Source organism: Arachis hypogaea, chromosome 6, assembly GCF_003086295.3.
Source record: "Arachis hypogaea cultivar Tifrunner chromosome 6, arahy.Tifrunner.gnm2.J5K5, whole genome shotgun sequence".
NCBI classification, from domain to species: Eukaryota; Viridiplantae; Streptophyta; class Magnoliopsida; order Fabales; family Fabaceae; genus Arachis; species Arachis hypogaea.
Genome location: NC_092041.1, coordinates 76,062,247 through 76,084,756, shown reverse-complemented (window position 1 = coordinate 76,084,756; position 22,510 = coordinate 76,062,247). Strand labels below are relative to the sequence as shown.

General features: G+C 38.9%; 3 protein-coding genes across 3 annotated transcripts; all 3 read left to right on the top strand.

The window, feature by feature from the left end:
• Positions 1–12,822: 12,822 nt before the first annotated feature.
• Positions 12,823–14,434, top strand: LOC112805632 (protein FAR1-RELATED SEQUENCE 5-like). Its single transcript, XM_025847989.1, has 4 exons — positions 12,823–12,961; positions 13,328–13,386; positions 13,495–14,240; positions 14,329–14,434. The coding sequence occupies exons 1-4, from the start codon at positions 12,823–12,825 to the stop codon at positions 14,432–14,434; spliced, it is 1,050 nt and encodes a 349-aa protein (XP_025703774.1).
• An 11-nt stretch (positions 14,435–14,445) lies between these two features.
• On the top strand, positions 14,446–17,242 carry LOC112805631 (protein FAR1-RELATED SEQUENCE 5-like). Its single transcript, XM_025847988.1, has 5 exons — positions 14,446–14,454; positions 14,564–14,729; positions 16,136–16,194; positions 16,303–17,048; positions 17,137–17,242. Exons 1-5 carry the CDS (start codon positions 14,446–14,448, stop codon positions 17,240–17,242), a joined length of 1,086 nt encoding a protein of 361 aa, XP_025703773.1.
• An 11-nt stretch (positions 17,243–17,253) lies between these two features.
• LOC112805630 (protein FAR1-RELATED SEQUENCE 5-like) lies at positions 17,254–20,049 on the top strand. The gene is made up of 5 exons (XM_025847987.1): positions 17,254–17,262; positions 17,372–17,537; positions 18,943–19,001; positions 19,110–19,855; positions 19,944–20,049. Exons 1-5 carry the CDS (start codon positions 17,254–17,256, stop codon positions 20,047–20,049), a joined length of 1,086 nt encoding a protein of 361 aa, XP_025703772.1.
• Positions 20,050–22,510: the final 2,461 nt, after the last annotated feature.

The following is a 22,510-nucleotide window of genomic DNA, read 5'->3' as shown; positions in this document are numbered from 1 at the left end:
CATCCCTCACGACATTGTCCAGGCTAATGGGAGTCAAGTCGGCATCAGGAGCAACAACCCGGAACTGTTCCATCAGGTTCTCGGAGGCAGCAGTTACGCTACCCACAAGGTGACCTTGAAGCTCACCATAATTAACCCGGGCTGTTTCCAAATCCTCCCGAAGATGCATCAATTCCCTATAAGCCGAGACATAGCTGTCCTTATGTTTCAACGCCATGTCTTTGGCCAACTTCAAAGAAGCAGCAAGGGCAATAGAGCTGGCCTTCTCACTCTCCAACTCCCTCTCCACCTTCGCTAACTTCACCTCCAACTCCTCCTTCAAACCCTTGATTCGATCAAATTCCGACTTGGCCTCTTCCATAAAGGATTTTGTGGCATGAATCGGAATCCCCTGAATTGTTTGGAACATAGCGGCAATCTTCACACTATTTTTAGTAATAAAATCCAAATGCCGAAGAAGAGACACGTCGTCCATGGAAAGCCCACCATAGGGGGCAATTTGCTGGTCAACAAACTCAATGGCATCAAAGTCTGGGGAATCCAAGTTAAAGGGCTCGGATGTTTTTTGCTTTTTCAAAGGTGGGGCACCAGAAGCAGTAGCAGAAGTTTGAGGAGGATCGACCTGATGAAACTGGGGAGTAGGAATTACTTTCCTCGGCCCAAGCGTACTCGGCACAGGAGGCTTCAGGGGGACCTGTGAAGATCCCTTGCCGGCCACCTTGGCCGAGATGTTCAGAGCAGCAGTTGCCTTCTTTGCCCTTTTGAAGGCCTTCATAGAGTCATTATTCTTTGACATCTCTACAAAACACAAAAATATCCACGACAAAGAGTTACAAAAGAGGAAGAAAAAAGAAATAAGTACAGAAACAAGTCAGACAAATAGACAAACAAATACCCAAAGCAGTCCGAACCAAGGACGGATTAGTCAAAAATCTTTTGTATCAAGATGAGGTGGTTTCCCCCAGAGATCCTCAAGAACAACTACAAAAGCGCGTTCAACATCATCCAGCATCTCCCAGGTATAGCGAGACACTCTTACATCCTTCTGCCACTCTAGAGGGAAGGAGGGCTTGTCATTTTCATCAAGAAAAAAGGGGTGGGCCCCTTCAACCGCTCGAACTCTAAAGAAGTAATTCTTGAAGTCCTTAAAGGACTCATCATACATCGCAAACACTTTATGGCCCTGAGCAGACCGGAAAGAAACCCAAGAAGCTTTCTTTTTTGAAGAACCGCCAGGCTTGGCAGATACAAATAAGTAAAGAAACAGAGTCTGGAAAGGTATTACATCTAGTTCACGGCAGAGAAGTTGAAAAATTTTAATAAAACTCCAAGAATTGGGGTGAAGCTGGGATGGAGCAATATTACACGACCACAACAGGTCGGTTTCAAAAGCAGTAAAAGGAAAAGTAACATTCAACTGGCTGAAAAAGTATTCATAGGCATAGAAGAAGGGACGCTCCCTCTCAATGGAAGTCGGAAAGCAAACCCTCTCATCAGAATCAGGAGCAACAAGCTCATAATCCCCCTCGCGAGCATTGTTACCACAAATCCTATGACGCTTCCTCAGCTCTGTGCAAAATTCAGCGTCCACAACGGAAACACACAACAAAACAAGGGAGTCCAGCCAATCGGACTTCCCCTCGGGAACTCTGGAAGACATCTCTACAATGTTATTGCGAGAAGACATGGGGCCAACTAAATCCTACAAGTAAGAAAAGAAAATGAGGTTACTACAAATATCTCGGACAAAGGGGAAAACAACTCGGTCAATGCTTCTGAGGCAATGAAAAGCAAGAAAAGGAAAACCCCAAGACTCAAACCAAAATCCCGGGGCATCCTTTGGAGGCAGCAATAATGCAAGGTTTCCAGAACACATCCTTTGGATTCAAAGCAACAAGCATTTTTATCAAAGAAAAAACACAGCAAATCATCACAGAGCCTACCAAACAAAACATTCCCAAAGCAACAAAGCATGGGACCATTAAAGACGCAACCTTTTTTGAAAAAAGATCGGACAGGAAGAAATCTCCAAAAAAACAGATACAGATCTTTTACCAGTATCAAAAACAACCAGAAAGCAATAGCAAAACCCCAGAAAGCCTCAACAGAAATTCCAAGAAAAACCACAAGAAGGAAGATAAGAAAAGCATATCACAGCAACGAGTAAAAGATCGCAAAAGATCCAAACTTTCAAACATGCAAAACCAGAACTTCACCAAAATTAAAGACAAAGCCACGAAGAAAACGAGAAAAGCTATTACCAACCTGGAAAGAACAAGCGAGCTTCAACAAAAAACCAAAGGAGGAAGATGAAATCTGGGAATACGAACAAGAGCAATGTCGCTGGAAGAAACACAAAAACCCCAAGCTCCAACGCCAAATGACGCCGCACCACAAGGAAAACAGAAATGCAAACGAAAAAAAAAAGAGTGGAGAGAACTAAGAAAAGAAGTTACGAAAAAAGCAAAAGAAGAGAAACCGTTTTCGGGGTTTCGAAATCCAAAATAAAAGAGCCTAAAGGAAACGGGGCAATTAATGCTCAAAATTAAAAAGCATTAAACCCTCGCACGTTCCCAAAAAAGCGCCGGTATAAAAGCGCGCGTCTTTTAGTAGAAAACGTTCTACATTCAAAAAAGACTCTACAAAGAAAAGGAATCGACAAAATGCTTGAGTTTGACTTCACTTAAGAAGGACCGAAGTCAAGGACTCGACCTCCAAAGGAAGAACCGAGCTCAAGCAGGGGCACTGTTCATACCCTGGGTCGAGATGACCGACCCGGGATGTTTAGCGACAAGGCGACCGACCTCTTCAGGTCAGACTATCCAACCTCTTCTCAAAGAGCCGGCCAAATCAACAGGAAAGCCCAAATAAAGGGCCCAAATAGAGGAACACGACCCAAATCCAGAGGCAATCCCAGCCTACAGAGATAAAGGCGGTTCCGTTGAAGATAAGTTGACCTCACCCAAAGATAAGATAAGATAAGATAAGATAACTAACTTATCTTATCTAGAAAGGTCACTTCTCACCATTATAAATACACTGGAGCACCCAGGTATAACTCATACTCTGATTCTACTCAATACCTGCTTAATATCTTTGCTAACTTAAGCATCGGAGTCCCTTGCAAGTACCCCCCACCCTTCGGGGACACAGGATCAGCACCACCACCAAGTCCAACAAATCGAACACATCAGTTCCGACCGCCGTACACTTGCCGGACACGTCGGCTCCGACCAACACAGAAGATCTCGTCCGAGATCGACCTACAGTTTCAGGTAACCCTCGGAACAGTATCTATTCTGGCGTGTAACGCCCAAAATGCTACCCTTTTGGGCGTTAAACGCCCAGCCAGGTATCCTGGCTGGCGTTTAAACGCCAGTTTTCCTTCCTTACTGGGCGTTTTGAACGCCCAGCTTTTTCTGTGTAATTCCTCTGCTGTATGTTCTGAATCTTCAATTCTCTGTATTATTGACTTGAAAAGACACAAATTAAAAATTTTTGGATTTTTAATAATGAGGAATAATCAAAATGAAACTAAGATCAATTAAACAATGCATGCAAGACACCAAACTTAGAAGTTTGTATACTACTGACACTAACAAATTGAGAATGCATATGAGAAACAACAAAACACTCAAGACAAGAGAATTTAAAGATCAAAGCAAGGAAATCATCAAGAACAACTTGAAGATCAATGAAGACACATGAATGAATTCGAAAAATGCAAAACAGAATGTGAAACAGAAAGAAAAATAGCACACCCTGGAGGAAAACTTGCTGGCATTTAAACGCCAGTGAAGACAGCAAATGGGCGTTTAACGCCCAGTCTGGCACCATTCTGGGTGTTTAACGCCAGAAAGGGGCACCAGACTGGCATTAAACGCCAGAAAGGAGCAAGAAGCTGGCGTTAAACACCAGAAATGGGCACCAGCCCGGCGTTTAATGCCAGAATTGGCAGAAACAACATTTTTGCTTGCCACTTGGTGCAGGGATGAATTTTCCTTGACACCTCAGGATCTGTGGACCCCACAGGATCCCCACCTACCCCACCACTCTCTCTCTTCTTCACCCATTCACCAATCACCTCAACACCTCTTCCCCAAAAACCCCTCACCTATCAAATCCCACTATTCTCTTCACCACTCACATCCATCCTTTATTAAACCTTGTCTGTGGTATTCTGAGTAGGATTCGAGGATTGAATGACTGTGACGAGCTTTAAACTCCTGAAGGCTGGGCGTTAGTGACAGATGCAAAAGAATCACTGGATTTTATTCCAACCTGATTGAGAACTGATAGATGATTAGCCGTGCTGTGACAGAGCGCGTTGAACATTTTCACTGAGAGGACGGGATTGTAGCCATTGACAACGGTGATGCCCAACATACAGCTTGCCATGGAAAGGAGTAAGAAGGATTGGATGAAGACAGTAGGAAAGCAGAGAGACGAAAGGGACAGAGCATCTCCATACGCTTATCTGAAATTCTCACCAATGAATTACATAAGTATCTCTATCTTTATTTTATGCTTTATTCATAAATCATCTATAACCATTTGAATCTGCCTGACTGAGATTTACAAGATGACCATAGCTTGCTTCATAATAACAATCTCCAAGGGATCGACCCTTACTCGCGTAAGGTTTATTACTTGGACGACCCAGTGCACTTGCTGGTTAGTTGTGCGAAGTTGTGATAAAGAGTTGAGATTGCAATTGAGCGTACCATGTTGATGACGCCATTGATGATCACAATTTTGTGCACCAAGTTTTTGGACCCCACAGGATCCCCACCTACCCCACCACTCTCTCTCTTCTTCACCCATTCACCAATCACCTCAACACCTCTTCCCCAAAACCCCTCACCTATCAAATTCCACTATTCTCTTCACCACTCACATCCATCCTTCATAAAACCCCACCTACCTCACCATTCAAATTCAAACCACTTTCCCTCCCAAACCCACCCATTATAGCCGAACCATACACCTCCTCTCCACTCCTATATAAACCCATCTTCACTCCTTCATTTTCACACAACCTAAACACTACTTCTCCCCCTTGGCCGAACCACAAAGCCACCTCCATCTCCTCTATTTCTTCTTCTTCTACTCTTTTCTTTCTTCTTTTTCTCGAGGACGAGCAAACTTTCTAATTTTGGTGTGGTAAAAGCATTGCTTTTTGTTTTTTCATAACCATTTATGGCATCTAAGGCCGGAGAAACCTCTAAAAAGAGGAAAGGGAAGGTAAAAGCTTCTACCTCCGAGTCCTGAGAGATGGAGAGATTCATCTCAAGGGTGCATCAAGACCACTTCTATGAAGTTGTGGCCATGAAGAAGGTGATCCCCGAGGTCCCTTTCAAACTCAAAAAGAGTGAATATCCGGAGATCCGACATGAGATCCAAAGGAGAGGTTGGGAAGTTCTTACCAACCCCATTCAACAAGTCAGAATCTTAATGGTTCAAGAGTTCTATGCCAATGCATGGATCACCAAGAACCATGATCAAAGTGTGAACCCAGAACCAAAGAATTGGCTTACAATGGTTTGGGGAAAATGCTTAGATTTTAGTCCAGAAAATGTAAGGTTGGCATTCAACTTGCCCATGATGCAAGGAGATGAACACCCTTACACTAGAAGGGTCAACTTTGATCAAAGGTTGGACCAAGTCCTCATAGACATTTGTGAAGAGGGCGCTCAATGGAAGAGAGATTCAAGAGGGAAGCCGGTTCAACTGAGAAGGCATGACCTCAAGCCCGTGGCTAGGGGATGGTTGGAGTTTATCCAACGCTCAATCTTTCCCACTAGCAACCGGTCTGAAGTTACTATAGACTGGGCTATCATGATTCATAGCATCATGATTGGAGAGGAAGTAGAAGTTCATGAGGTTATATCCCAAGAACTTTATAAGGTGGCAGACAAGTCCTCTACCTTAGCAAGGTTAGCCTTTGACGTTAGGATTTTTGCCAGTAAAGAATTTCATAAAAATAGTCGCGTTGTAGATATAGTCTCTAAACCGACAGAAATTCCTTCGTACAAACGTTTTGGTTGTCACAAGTAACAAACCCCTTTTAAAATTGATAACCGAGTATTAAACCTCGGGTCGTCTTCTCAAGGAACTGCGAGGAAGGTATGTTCTTATTATTGGTTAAGTTTGTAAATTGGGGTTTTGGAAGTAAGGTGGGAATATGTTATATGACAAATAATTTAAATGGCAATTAAAAATGAATAAATACTGTAAAGCAAACTTTTTGGCAAGGTATGAGAAATTGGAGGTCCAACGTAGTTATCTCTCTCTCAACTATAAGGAAAGTCAAATCTAAACTCCACTTGGTCAACCTTTACTAAAGCAAAGGAAAGTCAAGGGACTAATTAAATTGAACGTTGAATCCTATTTATTTTCTAAGAAAAGGTTGGGATTACTTAAGTTCAGCTCAATTAGCAAGATAACGATTATCAAATATGTTGAGTTTAATAACTGTTGAGTTACTGATTTCTTAACCAAAACCAAAAGGGGAAAAAGTAAAATTTCTAGAATAATAGAGGTGACCTTAGATGGAAGGCAATAGTAACTTAAATCAAAGAGAACAATCTTAACTGAAAATACTTCAAATATCATTAATTCGAAATAGAGATCTGTAACATGGAATAATTCATAAATCAATTCAAATATTAAAAGCAAATAAATAAATAAAAGTAAACTGAAAATAAAAGAACATTAAACCTGGATCCAGAGTTACTCTCAAGACAAGAAGAAATCCTAAATCCTAAAGGGAGAGAGAGAATCTCTCTCTAAACTAAATCTAAATCATGAAAACTAGAAATTGGCGAGCTCTCTCTGAATGGATGCATTCCTCCACTTTATAACCTCTAATCTATGCTGTCTGTGCTTGGATCTGGGCCAAAAAGGGCTTCAAAAATCGCTGGGGGCGTATTCTGTGAATTCTGATACGGGGCCTCTGTCACGCGTCCGCGTGGGTCACGCGGTCGCGTCGTCTGGAGCTTTTCCTTGCCATGCGGTCGCGTCGGTCACGCGTCCGCGTCGTGGGTGTTCTACTTGAGGCGCGCGGCCGCGTCAGTCATGCGATCGCGTCGCTGCTTCTTCGCTTCTGGCACGCGATCGCGTCGTCCATGCGATCGCGTGGATACCAGTTTCCTTAAAGCTCCATTTTGCCTTCTCCTTCCATTTTTGTATGTTTCCTTTTTCATCCTTTAAGTCATTCAGCCTTAGAAAACCTGAGACTACTCAACAGACTAATCATGGCATCGAATGGAAATAAAGGTAATTAAAACAATTAATTTTAAAGCTTAGGAAACATGTTTTTCACAATATGACATAATAAGGAAGGGAAAGTAAAATCATGCAATTAATGTGAATAAGTAGGTGAAGGATTGAATAAATCACTCAAATTAAGCACAATAGAACTCATGAAATATGGGTTTATCAGCCTTCCCTCATCTCATTTGTCACCTCTGTTATTCAATTGGAATTAATATAGAGGGAGACATCCTCATTGATGAGGACAAGCCCATCACTAAGAAAAGGATGGAGCAAACAAGAGATCCCACTCATCATGAAATCCCTGAGATGCCTCAAGGGATGCACTTTCCTCCACAAAACTATTGGGAGCAAATCAACACCTCCCTAGGAGAATTGAGTTCCAACATGGGACAACTAAGGGTGGAGCACCAAGAACATTCCATTCTCCTCCATCAAATTAGAGAAGATCAAAGAATCATGAGAGAGGAGCAACAAAGGCAAGGAAGAGACATTGAGGAGCTCAAGCACTCCATAAGGTGGACCCATTCTTTAACTTCCTTGTTCTTTATTTTCCTATTTTTCGAATTTTTATGCTTATGTTTATCTATGTTTGTGTCTTATTACATGATCATTAGTGTCTTGGTGTCTATGCCTTAAAGTTATGAATGTCCTATGAATCCATCACCTTTCTTAAATGAAAAATGTTCTTAATTAAAAAAGAGAAGAATTGCATGAATTTTGAATTTTATAACAGATTAATTATTTTGATGTGGTGGCAATACTTTTGGTTTCTGAATGTATGCTTGAACAGTGCATATGTCTTTTGAATTTGTTGTTCATGAATGTTGGCTCTTGAAAGAATGATGAAAAAGGAGACATATTACTGAGGATCTGAAAAACCATAAGAATGATTCTTGAAGCAAGAAAAAGTAGTGAATACAAAAAAAAAGAGAAAGAGAGGAAAAAGAAAAAAAAAATAAAGTCATGATCCAAGGCAAAAAGAGTGTGCTTAAGAACCTTGGACACCTCTAATTGGGGACTCTAGCAAAGCTGAGTCACAATCTGAAAAGGTTCACCCAGTTATGTGTCTGTGGCATGTATGTATCCGGTGGTAATACTGGAAGACAGAGTGCTTTGGACCACGGCCAAGACTCATAAAGTAGCTGTGTTCAAGAATCATCATACTTAACTAGGATAATCAATAACACTATCTGGATTATGAGTTCCTATAGGAGCCAATCATTCTGAATTTCAAAGGATAGAGTGAGATGCCAAAACTGTTCAGAGGCAAAAAGCTACAAGCCCCGCTCATCTAATTAATACTGATCTTCATAGATATTTTTGGAATTCATTGCATATTCTATTCTTTTTATCTTATTTGATTTTCAGTTGCTTGGGGACAAGCAACAATTTAAGTTTGGTGTTGTGATGAGCGGATAATTTATACGCTTTTTGGCATTGTTTTTAGTATGCTTTTAGTATGTTTTAGTTAGTTTTTATTATATTTTTATAAATTTTTATTTAAAATTCACTTTTCTGGAATTTACTATGAGTTTGTGTGTTTTTCTGTGATTTCAAGTATTTTCTGGATGAAATTGAGGGACTTGAGCAAAAATCTGATTCAGAGGCTGAAAAGGACTGCAGATGCTGTTGGATTCTGACCTCCCTGCACTCGAAGTGGATTTTCTAGAGCTACAGATACCCAATTGGCGCGCTCTTAATCGTTTTGGAAAGTAAACATCCTGGGCTTTTCAGCAATGTATAATAGTCCATACTTTGCCCGAGATTTGATGGCCCAAACAGGCGTTCAAATTCAGCTCAAGAATTCTGGCGTAAAACGCCGGAACTTGCACAAGAATGGGAGTTAAACGCCCAAACTGGCACAAAAGCTGGCGTTTAACTCCAAGAAAAGTCTCTACACATGATAGCTTCAATTCTCAGCCCAAGCACACACCAAGTGGGCCCGGAAGTGGATTTTTATGTCATTTACTCATTTTTGTAAACCCTAAGCTACTAGTTATCTACAAATAGGACCTTTTACTATTGTATTTTACATCCTGGAATCTTTTGATCATGTTTTTATGATTGAACCCTCTTTGGGAGGCTGGCCATTCGGCCATGCCTAGACCTTGTTCTTATGTATTTTCAACGGTGGAGTTTCTACACACCATAGATTAAGGTGTGGAGCTCTTGTACCTCGAGTATTAATGTAATTACTATTGTTCTTCTATTCAATTCAGCTTATTCTTGTTCTAAGATATTCATTCGCACCCAAGAAGATGATGAATGTGATGATTATGTTACGCTCATCATCATTCTCACTTATGAACGCGTGCCTGACAACCACTTCCGTTCTACAAGCAAACAAGGCTTGATTGTTTATCTCTTGGATTCCTTAATAAGAATCTTCGTGGTATAAGCTAGAATTGATGGCGGCATTCAGGAGAATCCGAAAGGTCTAAACCTTGTCTGTGGTATTCTGAGTAGGATTCAAGGATTGAATGACTGTGACGAGCTTCAAACTCCTGAAGGCTGGGCGTTAGTGACAGACGCAAAAGAATCACTGGATTCTATTCCAACCTGATTGAGAACCGACAGATGATTAACCATGCTGTGACAGAGTGCGTTGAACATTTTCACTGAGAGGACAGGACTGTAGCCATTGACAACGGTGATGCCCAACATACATCTTGCCATGGAAAGGAGTAAGAAGGATTGGATGAAGACAGTAGGAAAGCAGAGAGACGGAAGGGACAAAGGATCTCCATACGCTTATCTGAAATTCTCACCAATGAATTACATAAGTATCTCTATCTTTACTTCATATTTTATTATTCTTCCATAACCATTTGAATCCGCCTGACTGAGATTTACAAGATAACCATAGCTTGCTTCATACCAACAATCTCCGTGGGATCGACCCTTACTCACGTAAGGTTTATTACTTGGATGACCCAATGCACTTGCTGGTTAGTTGTGCGAAGTTGTGATAAAGAGTTGAGATTGCAATTGAGCGTACCATGTTGATGGCACCGTTGATGATCACAATTTCGTGCACCAAGTCCTCCTAGCGTTGGCAATAGGATTGTTGTTGTTATTGTCTGCCATGTTGCTCTCTAGCTCTTCTTCAATTTTTTCTACCACCCTCTTGTTTCTAGCTTATTTTCTTAATCACCAGAGGATTAGTTTAATTTTAGGATCGAACTAGAGAGCGCTCTTATTTGTTTGTTGTTAATCTAGGTAATCTAGGTAATCAATTAACTTGTTTATTGTTAATCTCAATTAATCCCTAGCAACAACGCCAAAAACTTGATGTGGAATTTTGCAAAACCTCAACTTAGCAAGTGTACCGAATCGTATCAAGTAATACCACGATGAGTGGATTATCATTTCCACGAGGATTAATAGACTGAGCAAGCAATGGTTAACAGATTATTCTAGTCAGACAATAAAAAATTTGAATTGTGATGATGATTTAAATATGAAAATAGTAATGTAAGCAAAGGAAATGTTGAATGAATAGAAAAAGTGATATAATTAAAACGTTAAGGTTTCAGAGATATTTAAACTTTGAGACGAATGCCTTTTGCCATCTACCTTGATCATGCAAAGATGTGTCTTACAACGAACCCTAATTAATCAAACTCCAATCTCTTGGTGATTCAATTTCTCTTAATTTAATAAACCATCAATTCCTTGATTAATTAATTATGATAAAAGGTGAAGTATATATACTGATTCATAAACCACATAATTCTTAAAAGCTAAACCTAGTTAATTTGATGTCACTTATTAAGCCAAGTTCATAACCTAAAGAATTACGAGAAGAAGTTTTCAAACTTAATTCTAACAAACAATTTTTTCAAGATGAATATAGAATTCAATTCAGATTTAAACTATTTTTCAATATATTCAAATCCTTGTAATGAAGAAGGAAAACTTGTTTTTTAAGCGAACATCAATGCATAAATTAAGAATAGAAAAGCAATTGCATTAATCCATTATAATAAATAGAACTCTTAACCTTAATAGAGAAGATTAGTTGCTCATGATGCAATTGTGTTTAAGATTCCAAGATTGATATGCCCTTGTTATATTACTCATTTTTTTCTCTCCCTGAATACTATAAAAATATTTTGATTATACAGTCGTTTCATGTTGTTTATGTCCTCCAATGCGTTTTATTGGTTGTAGCAATTTGGAATTTTAGATAAAAGATATGATTTGGCATAAAGGCTCTGCAAAAATAATACATGCTCATGATCTTGATTAAACTTGTCTTCTCTATTGACTTATTCTTCTATATTTATTTTTTATTATTAATGGTTCATGCAAAATTCCACTTGATACTATTTTCTTAGAATGTTACGTTTGTTGAGCTAGTTGAGTAACATTGTCCATGTAATACCTAGAGTTTGAATGCGCCAGATCTCTTCTCTCTAATTTGCATTAGATGTCTTCTTTTTCTCTTCTTTTCTCCATTAGCATTGTGATAGTTAATTGATTTATCATTGGTTATTTTTATAACGGAGATGATGTCAATTGCTAAGGTAACAGTTGGGAAAATAATACATGGCTTTAAAATTGCTTTAATGAAGTAGAAATTTTTCAACTCATATACAATAATGCAGAGAGTATGATGTGTTCATTTGGTTGCAGCAAAGGAATGTAATTCATTTATGGAAAGTTGCATTGTTATTTGGCTGCCAAAACTATTGTGATGTAACTTTCCAGAAATAAATTACATTCCTTTGCTGCAACCAAAATGAATATGTTATATTCTTTGCATAATCGTATATGAATTGAAAAAGCTCTACTTTATAAAAGAAATCTTGAAACCATATATTATTATCACAAAGAAAAGTATATGGTACCAAGAGTTGTATCTACCAACTATTACCAACACTAATTAAAATTAATTAAATATAATTTGTTATGTCAATTAGGGATTTAGTGGGTCTAGTACAATGCAATTTGAATTAGCAAGGAGTGGTAACTTACTAATGTAACATGAGACTTTCACACCAATTACGAACGTAGCAGGGCACACCATCATGCAAACCTAATCCTCATTCTTTTCGTTGGTTGCATCTCCGTCGAGTTGTTTTTCATCTCACCGGGACATCGATGGTGACCGCGCCTTCACCCGAAGGCCACTTCTCCTTCATGGAACTTTTCAAGTCATTGAGACGCCGACATTACCCTTCAATGGTGACTGCGCCTATACCCAGATCCAACTTTTCCTTCGTGGAACTGTTCAGGTCACTGACACGCCATCATTACCCTTATACAGTGATTGTTCCGTCACTCTGATCCTACCTTGTTGCACCACCAGACTCCTTGAATAGAAGTGTGACGTTAGTGGTACAAGGTGTCACGCAACCATCTTTTCCTCAACCATATCCGGTAAGGTATATGTGTCTCCATTGAAGTCAAGTGGACCAACGACCATTTCCGTGGAAGAGAAATGCGACGTGAGTCTTTGAAGGTGTCATGCAACCCTCTTTTCCTCAACCATCTTCGGTAAGGTACATGTGTCATTATTGAATGCTCGAGGACCACATAATGTCGATGGACAAAGCAATTTGTGAAGAAGCATCGTACAACACTGCATATGATGATCATGATCAGTATAATTCTTGCGACGTTACTGTTCCATCACTTAGTGAAGATGACACACAACATGTGGATAAAGAAATTTGTGGTAGAAATATATTTGGTTATGTTTATTTGTAACTTGTTTTGTAGTTTGTTGTTGAGTTATTAACAGAGATAAGCTTTGTTGGAAGAATTGTGATTTCATTTGTTTAATTAGGAATTGTGTGGATAATCTTTCTTTCAACTATGCTAGAATGGTGCTACATTTTCATATGGTTTATTATTCTATTTGGTCACCATGTTTAAGTGATATTTCCAACTTTGATTAATGTTTGTTCTATACCAGTTTAGTTTCGATTGTTTATTAGTTGGTGATATCAATGGATAAGTAGTTGGTGGATGAGTTCTTGTGAGTGTCGAATGGTGGATGGATATGTCTTTTGTTGATATATCCTCGGTTTTCAATTTCAAGGGAAAGAGTCTGTAAACGTTATTCAAGTAGAGGACGATGCAATAACAGTGAATCATGAGGTGTGAAATATTCTTTATTTTGCTGAATAAAGAAGCGAGGTATTTTTTATTTTAATTAGTTGAGTACTTTTTGTGTTGAATGATATTTTTTTCTGAATGGCTTTGCAGTTACCCGATCACACTGGAATTTCAATAGATGAAATTTCGTATGTAGGATTGAGATTTATTTCCTTGCAGCGGGCACAAGAGTTTTATTATAATTACAAAAATAAAGTTGGCTTCGTGACTAGGATTAGGAATACCAACTTTGACAATACCAGGGAGGATTCAAAGATACCCATTAACCAATCATTACACTGTAGTCGTGAAGGTTATCGGGAGTCTCGAGTGAAGGTAGCAACTCGGGTAAAGAGAATAACAATAGTCGGATGCGAAGTAAGGATGTACGTGATGCTTGATAGGCAGAATGATAATTGGATGGTCTCCAAACTAGAACTGAAGCACACCCACCCGTGTTCTGCCAAGCAAGCTGTGTATTACACTGAGTACAGGGAACTGACCATGCATGCCAAGTGTGTGATTCAGAACAACGATGAGGCTGTCATACGGCCCAACAAGACTTATCTCGCACTGGCAAATGAGGTTGGTGGCTCGTCGAATTTGGGTTACTCAGAAAAGGATGTGAGGAATTACATTACGAGCAATCTGCGCTGTGCTGACGGAAACACAGATGTGAAGGAAATGATTAGCTATTTCATGCGAATGAACGATATCAACCCGAATTTGTTTTATGCAGTGGATGTAGACGAAGCTAACAAGTTTAAAAGTGCACTCTGGGTAGATACAGGATGCAGGGCTTCCTATGAATATTATGGTGACGTGGTATCGTTTGATATAACGTATAGTAAAAACAAGTATGCTTGTGTGTTTTGCCTCCATTCAAAAGTTTAATGATTTTCACATTTAGCATGCTTTTGTTAATTTTGGCTGGATTTATTACAGGCACGGACTTCCATTTGCATCTTTTGTTGGTGTCAACCATCACAGCAAGTCCACTCTACTCAGATGTACTTTGCTGGGAAATGAGGAAATTCGTAGCTTCGAGTAGGTCTTTAAGCAATGGTTGAGGTGCATGGGATCTCCTCCACAGGCCATCATCATGGACCAATGCAAATCCATGTTTGGTGTTATTAGGAATGTCCTTCCAAATACTTGCCACCGATGGTGAATATGGCAGATAATGAAAAAGATACCGCATAAGCTCGGAGGATATGCTCGGTACAGAGAAATAGATGATAGAATGCATGGCACTGTTTGGAATTCCAGGTTTGTGGAATCTTTCGAGAAGGATTGGTTTGCATTCATTGTTGACTTTAACTTAGAGCGAAACAGATGGCTATCAGGTTCGTTCTGTATTGTGCTCTTATATTCTTCTTTTATAGTAGGTTTTTTATGGAAGCTCTGTCTTGAAAATACTTAGTTCACTAAGTCTGTAGTTCGCAACGAAGGGTCGACCGAGATTGAAGAGGCTTAGATCTAAACTGGACACCTCCATTAAGAGATCTATGCGAAGAAAGAAGAATAATCCACCTCCGGTATGTGTCTACCAGTTCATAGTTTCTAACCACATGTTAAAATGCCTTGATGGATAAAGTTGAAACTGTTATTCACTTCTTGTTTATGCATGTTTGTGCTTTTTAGGAAAATAATGGAGCAATCAACCTAAACATAGTGGCGGTTTCTGCTGTGAGTACGAATGAATCACAGGGACATGGCGGGTTCTTATCTTTGTTACACTCATTTCGACATACTTAGATTACTTTTGGTTATGGATTTGTATGGACACTAGCCTTCTCTAGTTTTAACTTTTTCCACTTATCTTTTGACAAAGTATTCAGGTTTTTTATTTAACTGACATTTTTAAACTGAGAATATATCATTACTTAATGAGTCTTTTGATATTAGGCTGCGTTTCTTAATATTACGGTTACTATCCCAAAAGGTGTGAGTTATGCCTCATAACGAATCAATTAAGACTTCATTGAAACCTTCATGCTTTCGTAACTTAAAAAAATATCGACGTGTATAAGACACATCTATATTGAGATAACTTCGGAGAAGTCACGATGAAATTAGGCAGTAACATGAAAGATACATCTACGATTACATACAAACACAAAAAAAACACATTCTTATAATACACGTACGGTATTAGACACATCCATATGTACCTAGACACATCCGAGGAAACTATGGAAGACACATCTGTGGTTAACAAGCCACATCCAAACAGAAGACACATCCGTGAAAAGAAAAACCTGTTAACATCACATGACTATGATAGCCACCTCCAGTGTAAGACACATCCATGTTGAGACAATTCCGAAGATGTCACGATAAAATTAGGCAGGTGATGAGCGGATAATTTATACGCTTTTTGGCATTGTTTTTATATTTGGTTATGTTTATTTGTAACTTGTTTTGTAGTTTGTTGTTGAGTTATTAACAGAGATAAGCTTTGTTGGAAGAATTGTGATTTCATTTGTTTAATTAGGAATTGTGTGGATAATCTTTCTTTCAACTATGCTAGAATGGTGCTACATTTTCATATGGTTTATTATTCTATTTGGTCACCATGTTTAAGTGATATTTCCAACTTTGATTAATGTTTGTTCTATACCAGTTTAGTTTCGATTGTTTATTAGTTGGTGATATCAATGGATAAGTAGTTGGTGGATGAGTTCTTGTGAGTGTCGAATGGTGGATGGATATGTCTTTTGTTGATATATCCTCGGTTTTCAATTTCAAGGGAAAGAGTCTGTAAACGTTATTCAAGTAGAGGACGATGCAATAACAGTGAATCATGAGGTGTGAAATATTCTTTATTTTGCTGAATAAAGAAGCGAGGTATTTTTTATTTTAATTAGTTGAGTACTTTTTGTGTTGAATGATATTTTTTTCTGAATGGCTTTGCAGTTACCCGATCACACTGGAATTTCAATAGATGAAATTTCGTATGTAGGATTGAGATTTATTTCCTTGCAGCGGGCACAAGAGTTTTATTATAATTACAAAAATAAAGTTGGCTTCGTGACTAGGATTAGGAATACCAACTTTGACAATACCAGGGAGGATTCAAAGATACCCATTAACCAATCATTACACTGTAGTCGTGAATGTTATCGGGAGTCTCGAGTGAAGGTAGCAACTCGGGTAAAGAGAATAACAATAGTCGGATGCGAAGTAAGGATGTACGTGATGCTTGATAGGCAGAATGATAATTGGATGGTCTCCAAACTAGAACTGAAGCACACCCACCCGTGTTCTGCCAAGCAAGCTGTGTATTACACTGAGTACAGGGAACTGACCATGCATGCCAAGTGTGTGATTCAGAACAACGATGAGGCTGTCATACGGCCCAACAAGACTTATCTCGCACTGGCAAATGAGGTTGGTGGCTCGTCGAATTTGGGTTACTCAGAAAAGGATGTGAGGAATTACATTACGAGCAATCTGCGCTGTGCTGACGGAAACACAGATGTGAAGGAAATGATTAGCTATTTCATGCGAATGAACGATATCAACCCGAATTTGTTTTATGCAGTGGATGTAGACGAAGCTAACAAGTTTAAAAGTGCACTCTGGGTAGATACAGGATGCAGGGCTTCCTATGAATATTATGGTGACGTGGTATCGTTTGATATAACGTATAGTAAAAACAAGTATGCTTGTGTGTTTTGCCTCCATTCAAAAGTTTAATGATTTTCACATTTAGCATGCTTTTGTTAATTTTGGCTGGATTTATTACAGGCACGGACTTCCATTTGCATCTTTTGTTGGTGTCAACCATCACAGCAAGTCCACTCTACTCAGATGTACTTTGCTGGGAAATGAGGAAATTCGTAGCTTCGAGTAGGTCTTTAAGCAATGGTTGAGGTGCATGGGATCTCCTCCACAGGCCATCATCATGGACCAATGCAAATCCATGTTTGGTGTTATTAGGAATGTCCTTCCAAATACTTGCCACTGATGGTGAATATGGCAGATAATGAAAAAGATACCGCATAAGCTCGGAGGATATGCTCGGTACAGAGAAATAGATGATAGAATGCATGGCACTGTTTGGAATTCCAGGTTTGTGGAATCTTTCGAGAAGGATTGGTTTGCATTCATTGTTGACTTTAACTTAGAGCGAAACAGATGGCTATCAGGTTCGTTCTGTATTGTGCTCTTATATTCTTCTTTTATAGTAGGTTTTTTATGGAAGCTCTGTCTTGAAAATACTTAGTTCACTAAGTCTGTAGTTCGCAACGAAGGGTCGACCGAGATTGAAGAGGCTTAGATCTAAACTGGACACCTCCATTAAGAGATCTATGCGAAGAAAGAAGAATAATCCACCTCCGGTATGTGTCTACCAGTTCATAGTTTCTAACCACATGTTAAAATGCCTTGATGGATAAAGTTGAAACTGTTATTCACTTCTTGTTTATGCATGTTTGTGCTTTTTAGGAAAATAATGGAGCAATCAACCTAAACATAGTGGCGGTTTCTGCTGTGAGTACGAATGAATCACAGGGACATGGCGGGTTCTTATCTTTGTTACACTCATTTCGACATACTTAGATTACTTTTGGTTATGGATTTGTATGGACACTAGCCTTCTCTAGTTTTAACTTTTTCCACTTATCTTTTGACAAAGTATTCAGGTTTTTTATTTAACTGACATTTTTAAACTGAGAATATATCATTACTTAATGAGTCTTTTGATATTAGGCTGCGTTTCTTAATATTACGGTTACTATCCCAAAAGGTGTGAGTTATGCCTCATAACGAATCAATTAAGACTTCATTGAAACCTTCATGCTTTCGTAACTTAAAAAAATATCGACGTGTATAAGACACATCTATATTGAGATAACTTCGGAGAAGTCACGATGAAATTAGGCAGTAACATGAAAGATACATCTACGATTACATACAAACACAAAAAAACACATTCTTATAATACACGTACGGTATTAGACACATCCATATGTACCTAGACACATCCGAGGAAACTATGGAAGACACATCTGTGGTTAACAAGCCACATCCAAACAGAAGACACATCCGTGAAAAGAAAAACCTGTTAACATCACATGACTATGATAGCCACCTCCAGTGTAAGACACATCCATGTTGAGACAATTCCGAAGATGTCACGATGAAATTAGGCAGGTGATGAGCGGATAATTTATACGCTTTTTGGCATTGTTTTTATATTTGGTTATGTTTATTTGTAACTTGTTTTGTAGTTTGTTGTTGAGTTATTAACAGAGATAAGCTTTGTTGGAAGAATTGTGATTTCATTTGTTTAATTAGGAATTGTGTGGATAATCTTTCTTTCAACTATGCTAGAATGGTGCTACATTTTCATATGGTTTATTATTCTATTTGGTCACCATGTTTAAGTGATATTTCCAACTTTAATTAATGTTTGTTCTATACCAGTTTAGTTTCGATTGTTTATTAGTTGGTGATATCAATGGATAAGTAGTTGGTGGATGAGTTCTTGTGAGTGTCGAATGGTGGATGGATATGTCTTTTGTTGATATATCCTCGGTTTTCAATTTCAAGGGAAAGAGTCTGTAAACGTTATTCAAGTAGAGGACGATGCAATAACAGTGAATCATGAGGTGTGAAATATTCTTTATTTTGCTGAATAAAGAAGCGAGGTATTTTTTATTTTAATTAGTTGAGTACTTTTTGTGTTGAATGATATTTTTTTCTGAATGGCTTTGCAGTTACCCGATCACACTGGAATTTCAATAGATGAAATTTCGTATGTAGGATTGAGATTTATTTCCTTGCAGCGGGCACAAGAGTTTTATTATAATTACAAAAATAAAGTTGGCTTCGTGACTAGGATTAGGAATACCAACTTTGACAATACCAGGGAGGATTCAAAGATACCCATTAACCAATCATTACACTGTAGTCGTGAAGGTTATCGGGAGTCTCGAGTGAAGGTAGCAACTCGGGTAAAGAGAATAACAATAGTCGGATGCGAAGTAAGGATGTACGTGATGCTTGATAGGCAGAATGATAATTGGATGGTCTCCAAACTAGAACTGAAGCACACCCACCCGTGTTCTGCCAAGCAAGCTGTGTATTACACTGAGTACAGGGAACTGACCATGCATGCCAAGTGTGTGATTCAGAACAACGATGAGGCTGTCATACGGCCCAACAAGACTTATCTCGCACTGGCAAATGAGGTTGGTGGCTCGTCGAATTTGGGTTACTCAGAAAAGGATGTGAGGAATTACATTACGAGCAATCTGCGCTGTGCTGACGGAAACACAGATGTGAAGGAAATGATTAGCTATTTCATGCGAATGAACGATATCAACCCGAATTTGTTTTATGCAGTGGATGTAGACGAAGCTAACAAGTTTAAAAGTGCACTCTGGGTAGATACAGGATGCAGGGCTTCCTATGAATATTATGGTGACGTGGTATCGTTTGATATAACGTATAGTAAAAACAAGTATGCTTGTGTGTTTTGCCTCCATTCAAAAGTTTAATGATTTTCACATTTAGCATGCTTTTGTTAATTTTGGCTGGATTTATTACAGGCACGGACTTCCATTTGCATCTTTTGTTGGTGTCAACCATCACAGCAAGTCCACTCTACTCAGATGTACTTTGCTGGGAAATGAGGAAATTCGTAGCTTCGAGTAGGTCTTTAAGCAATGGTTGAGGTGCATGGGATCTCCTCCACAGGCCATCATCATGGACCAATGCAAATCCATGTTTGGTGTTATTAGGAATGTCCTTCCAAATACTTGCCACCGATGGTGAATATGGCAGATAATGAAAAAGATACCGCATAAGCTCGGAGGATATGCTCGGTACAGAGAAATAGATGATAGAATGCATGGCACTGTTTGGAATTCCAGGTTTGTGGAATCTTTCGAGAAGGATTGGTTTGCATTCATTGTTGACTTTAACTTAGAGCGAAACAGATGGCTATCAGGTTCGTTCTGTATTGTGCTCTTATATTCTTCTTTTATAGTAGGTTTTTTATGGAAGCTCTGTCTTGAAAATACTTAGTTCACTAAGTCTGTAGTTCGCAACGAAGGGTCGACCGAGATTGAAGAGGCTTAGATCTAAACTGGACACCTCCATTAAGAGATCTATGCGAAGAAAGAAGAATAATCCACCTCCGGTATGTGTCTACCAGTTCATAGTTTCTAACCACATGTTAAAATGCCTTGATGGATAAAGTTGAAACTGTTATTCACTTCTTGTTTATGCATGTTTGTGCTTTTTAGGAAAATAATGGAGCAATCAACCTAAACATAGTGGCGGTTTCTGCTGTGAGTACGAATGAATCACAGGGACATGGCGGGTTCTTATCTTTGTTACACTCATTTCGACATACTTAGATTACTTTTGGTTATGGATTTGTATGGACACTAGCCTTCTCTAGTTTTAACTTTTTCCACTTATCTTTTGACAAAGTATTCAGGTTTTTTATTTAACTGACATTTTTAAACTGAGAATATATCATTACTTAATGAGTCTTTTGATATTAGGCTGCATTTCTTAATATTACGGTTACTATCCCAAAAGGTGTGAGTTATGCCTCATAACGAATCAATTAAGACTTCATTGAAACCTTCATGCTTTCGTAACTTAAAAAAATATCGACGTGTATAAGACACATCTATATTGAGATAACTTCGGAGAAGTCACGATGAAATTAGGCAGTAACATGGAAGATACATCTACGATTACATACAAACACAAAAAAAACACATTTTTATAATACACGTACGGTATTAGACACATCCATATGTACCTAGACACATCCGAGGAAACTATGGAAGACACATCTGTGGTTAACAAGCCACATCCAAACAGAAGACACATCCGTGAAAAGAAAAACCTGTTAACATCACATGACTATGATAGCCACCTCCAGTGTAAGACACATCCATGATGAGACAATTCCGAAGATGTCACGATGAAATTAGGCAGGTGATGAGCGGATAATTTATACGCTTTTTGGCATTGTTTTTATATAGTTTTTAGTAAGTTTAAGCTACTTTTAGGGATGTTTTCATTAGTTTTTATGTTAAATTCACATTTCTGGACTTTACTATGAGTTTGTGTGTTTTTCTGTGATTTCAGGTAAATTCTGACTGAAATTGAGGGATTTGAGCAAAACTCTGAAGAAGGCTGACAAAAGGACTGCTGATGCTGTTGGAATCTGACCTCCCTACACTCGAAATGGATTTTCTGGAGCTACAGAACTCCAATTGGCGCGCTCTCAACGGCGTTGGAAAGTAGACATCCAGGGCTTTCCATCAATATATAATAGTCCATACTTTATTCGAAGAATGACGACGTAACTTGGCGTTGAACGCCAAGTACACGCTACTGTCTGGAGTTAAACGCCAGAAAAACGTCATGATCCGGAGTTGAACGCCCAAAACACGTCAAAACTCAGAGTTCAACTCCAAGAGAAGCCTCAGCTCGTGGATTAATCAAGCTCAGCCCAAGCATACACCAAGTGGGCCCCGGAAGTGGATTTATGCATCAATTACTTACTCATGTAAACCCTAGTAGCTAGTCTGGTATATATAGAACATTTATCTATTGTATTAGACATCTTTTGACCACTTTAAGCCTTTTATCATTCGGTCATTTGATCATGGGGAGGCTGGCCATTCGGCCATGCCTGAACCTCTTTTGCTTATGTATTTTCAACGGTGGAGTTTCTGCACACCATAGATTAAGGGTGTGGAGCTCTGCTGTACCTCAAGTATTAATGAAATTCTATTATCTTTTATTCAAATCTCTCTTATTCTTATTCCAAGATATTCATTCGTACCCAAGAACATGATGAATGTTATGAGTCAGATTACCCTCATTATCATTCTCACTTATGAACGCGCGTGATTGACAACCACTTCCGTTCTACATGCAACAGAGCTTGAATGCGTATCTCTTAGATTCCCCAACAGAATCTTCGTGGTATAAGATAGATAGATGGCGGCATTTATGAGGATCCGGAAAGTCTCACCTTGTCTGTGGTATTCCGAGTAGGATCCTGGGAATCTGGAAAGTCTAACCTTGTCTGTGGTATTCCGAGTAGGATTCCGGTAATGAATGACTGTGACGTGCTTCAAACTTG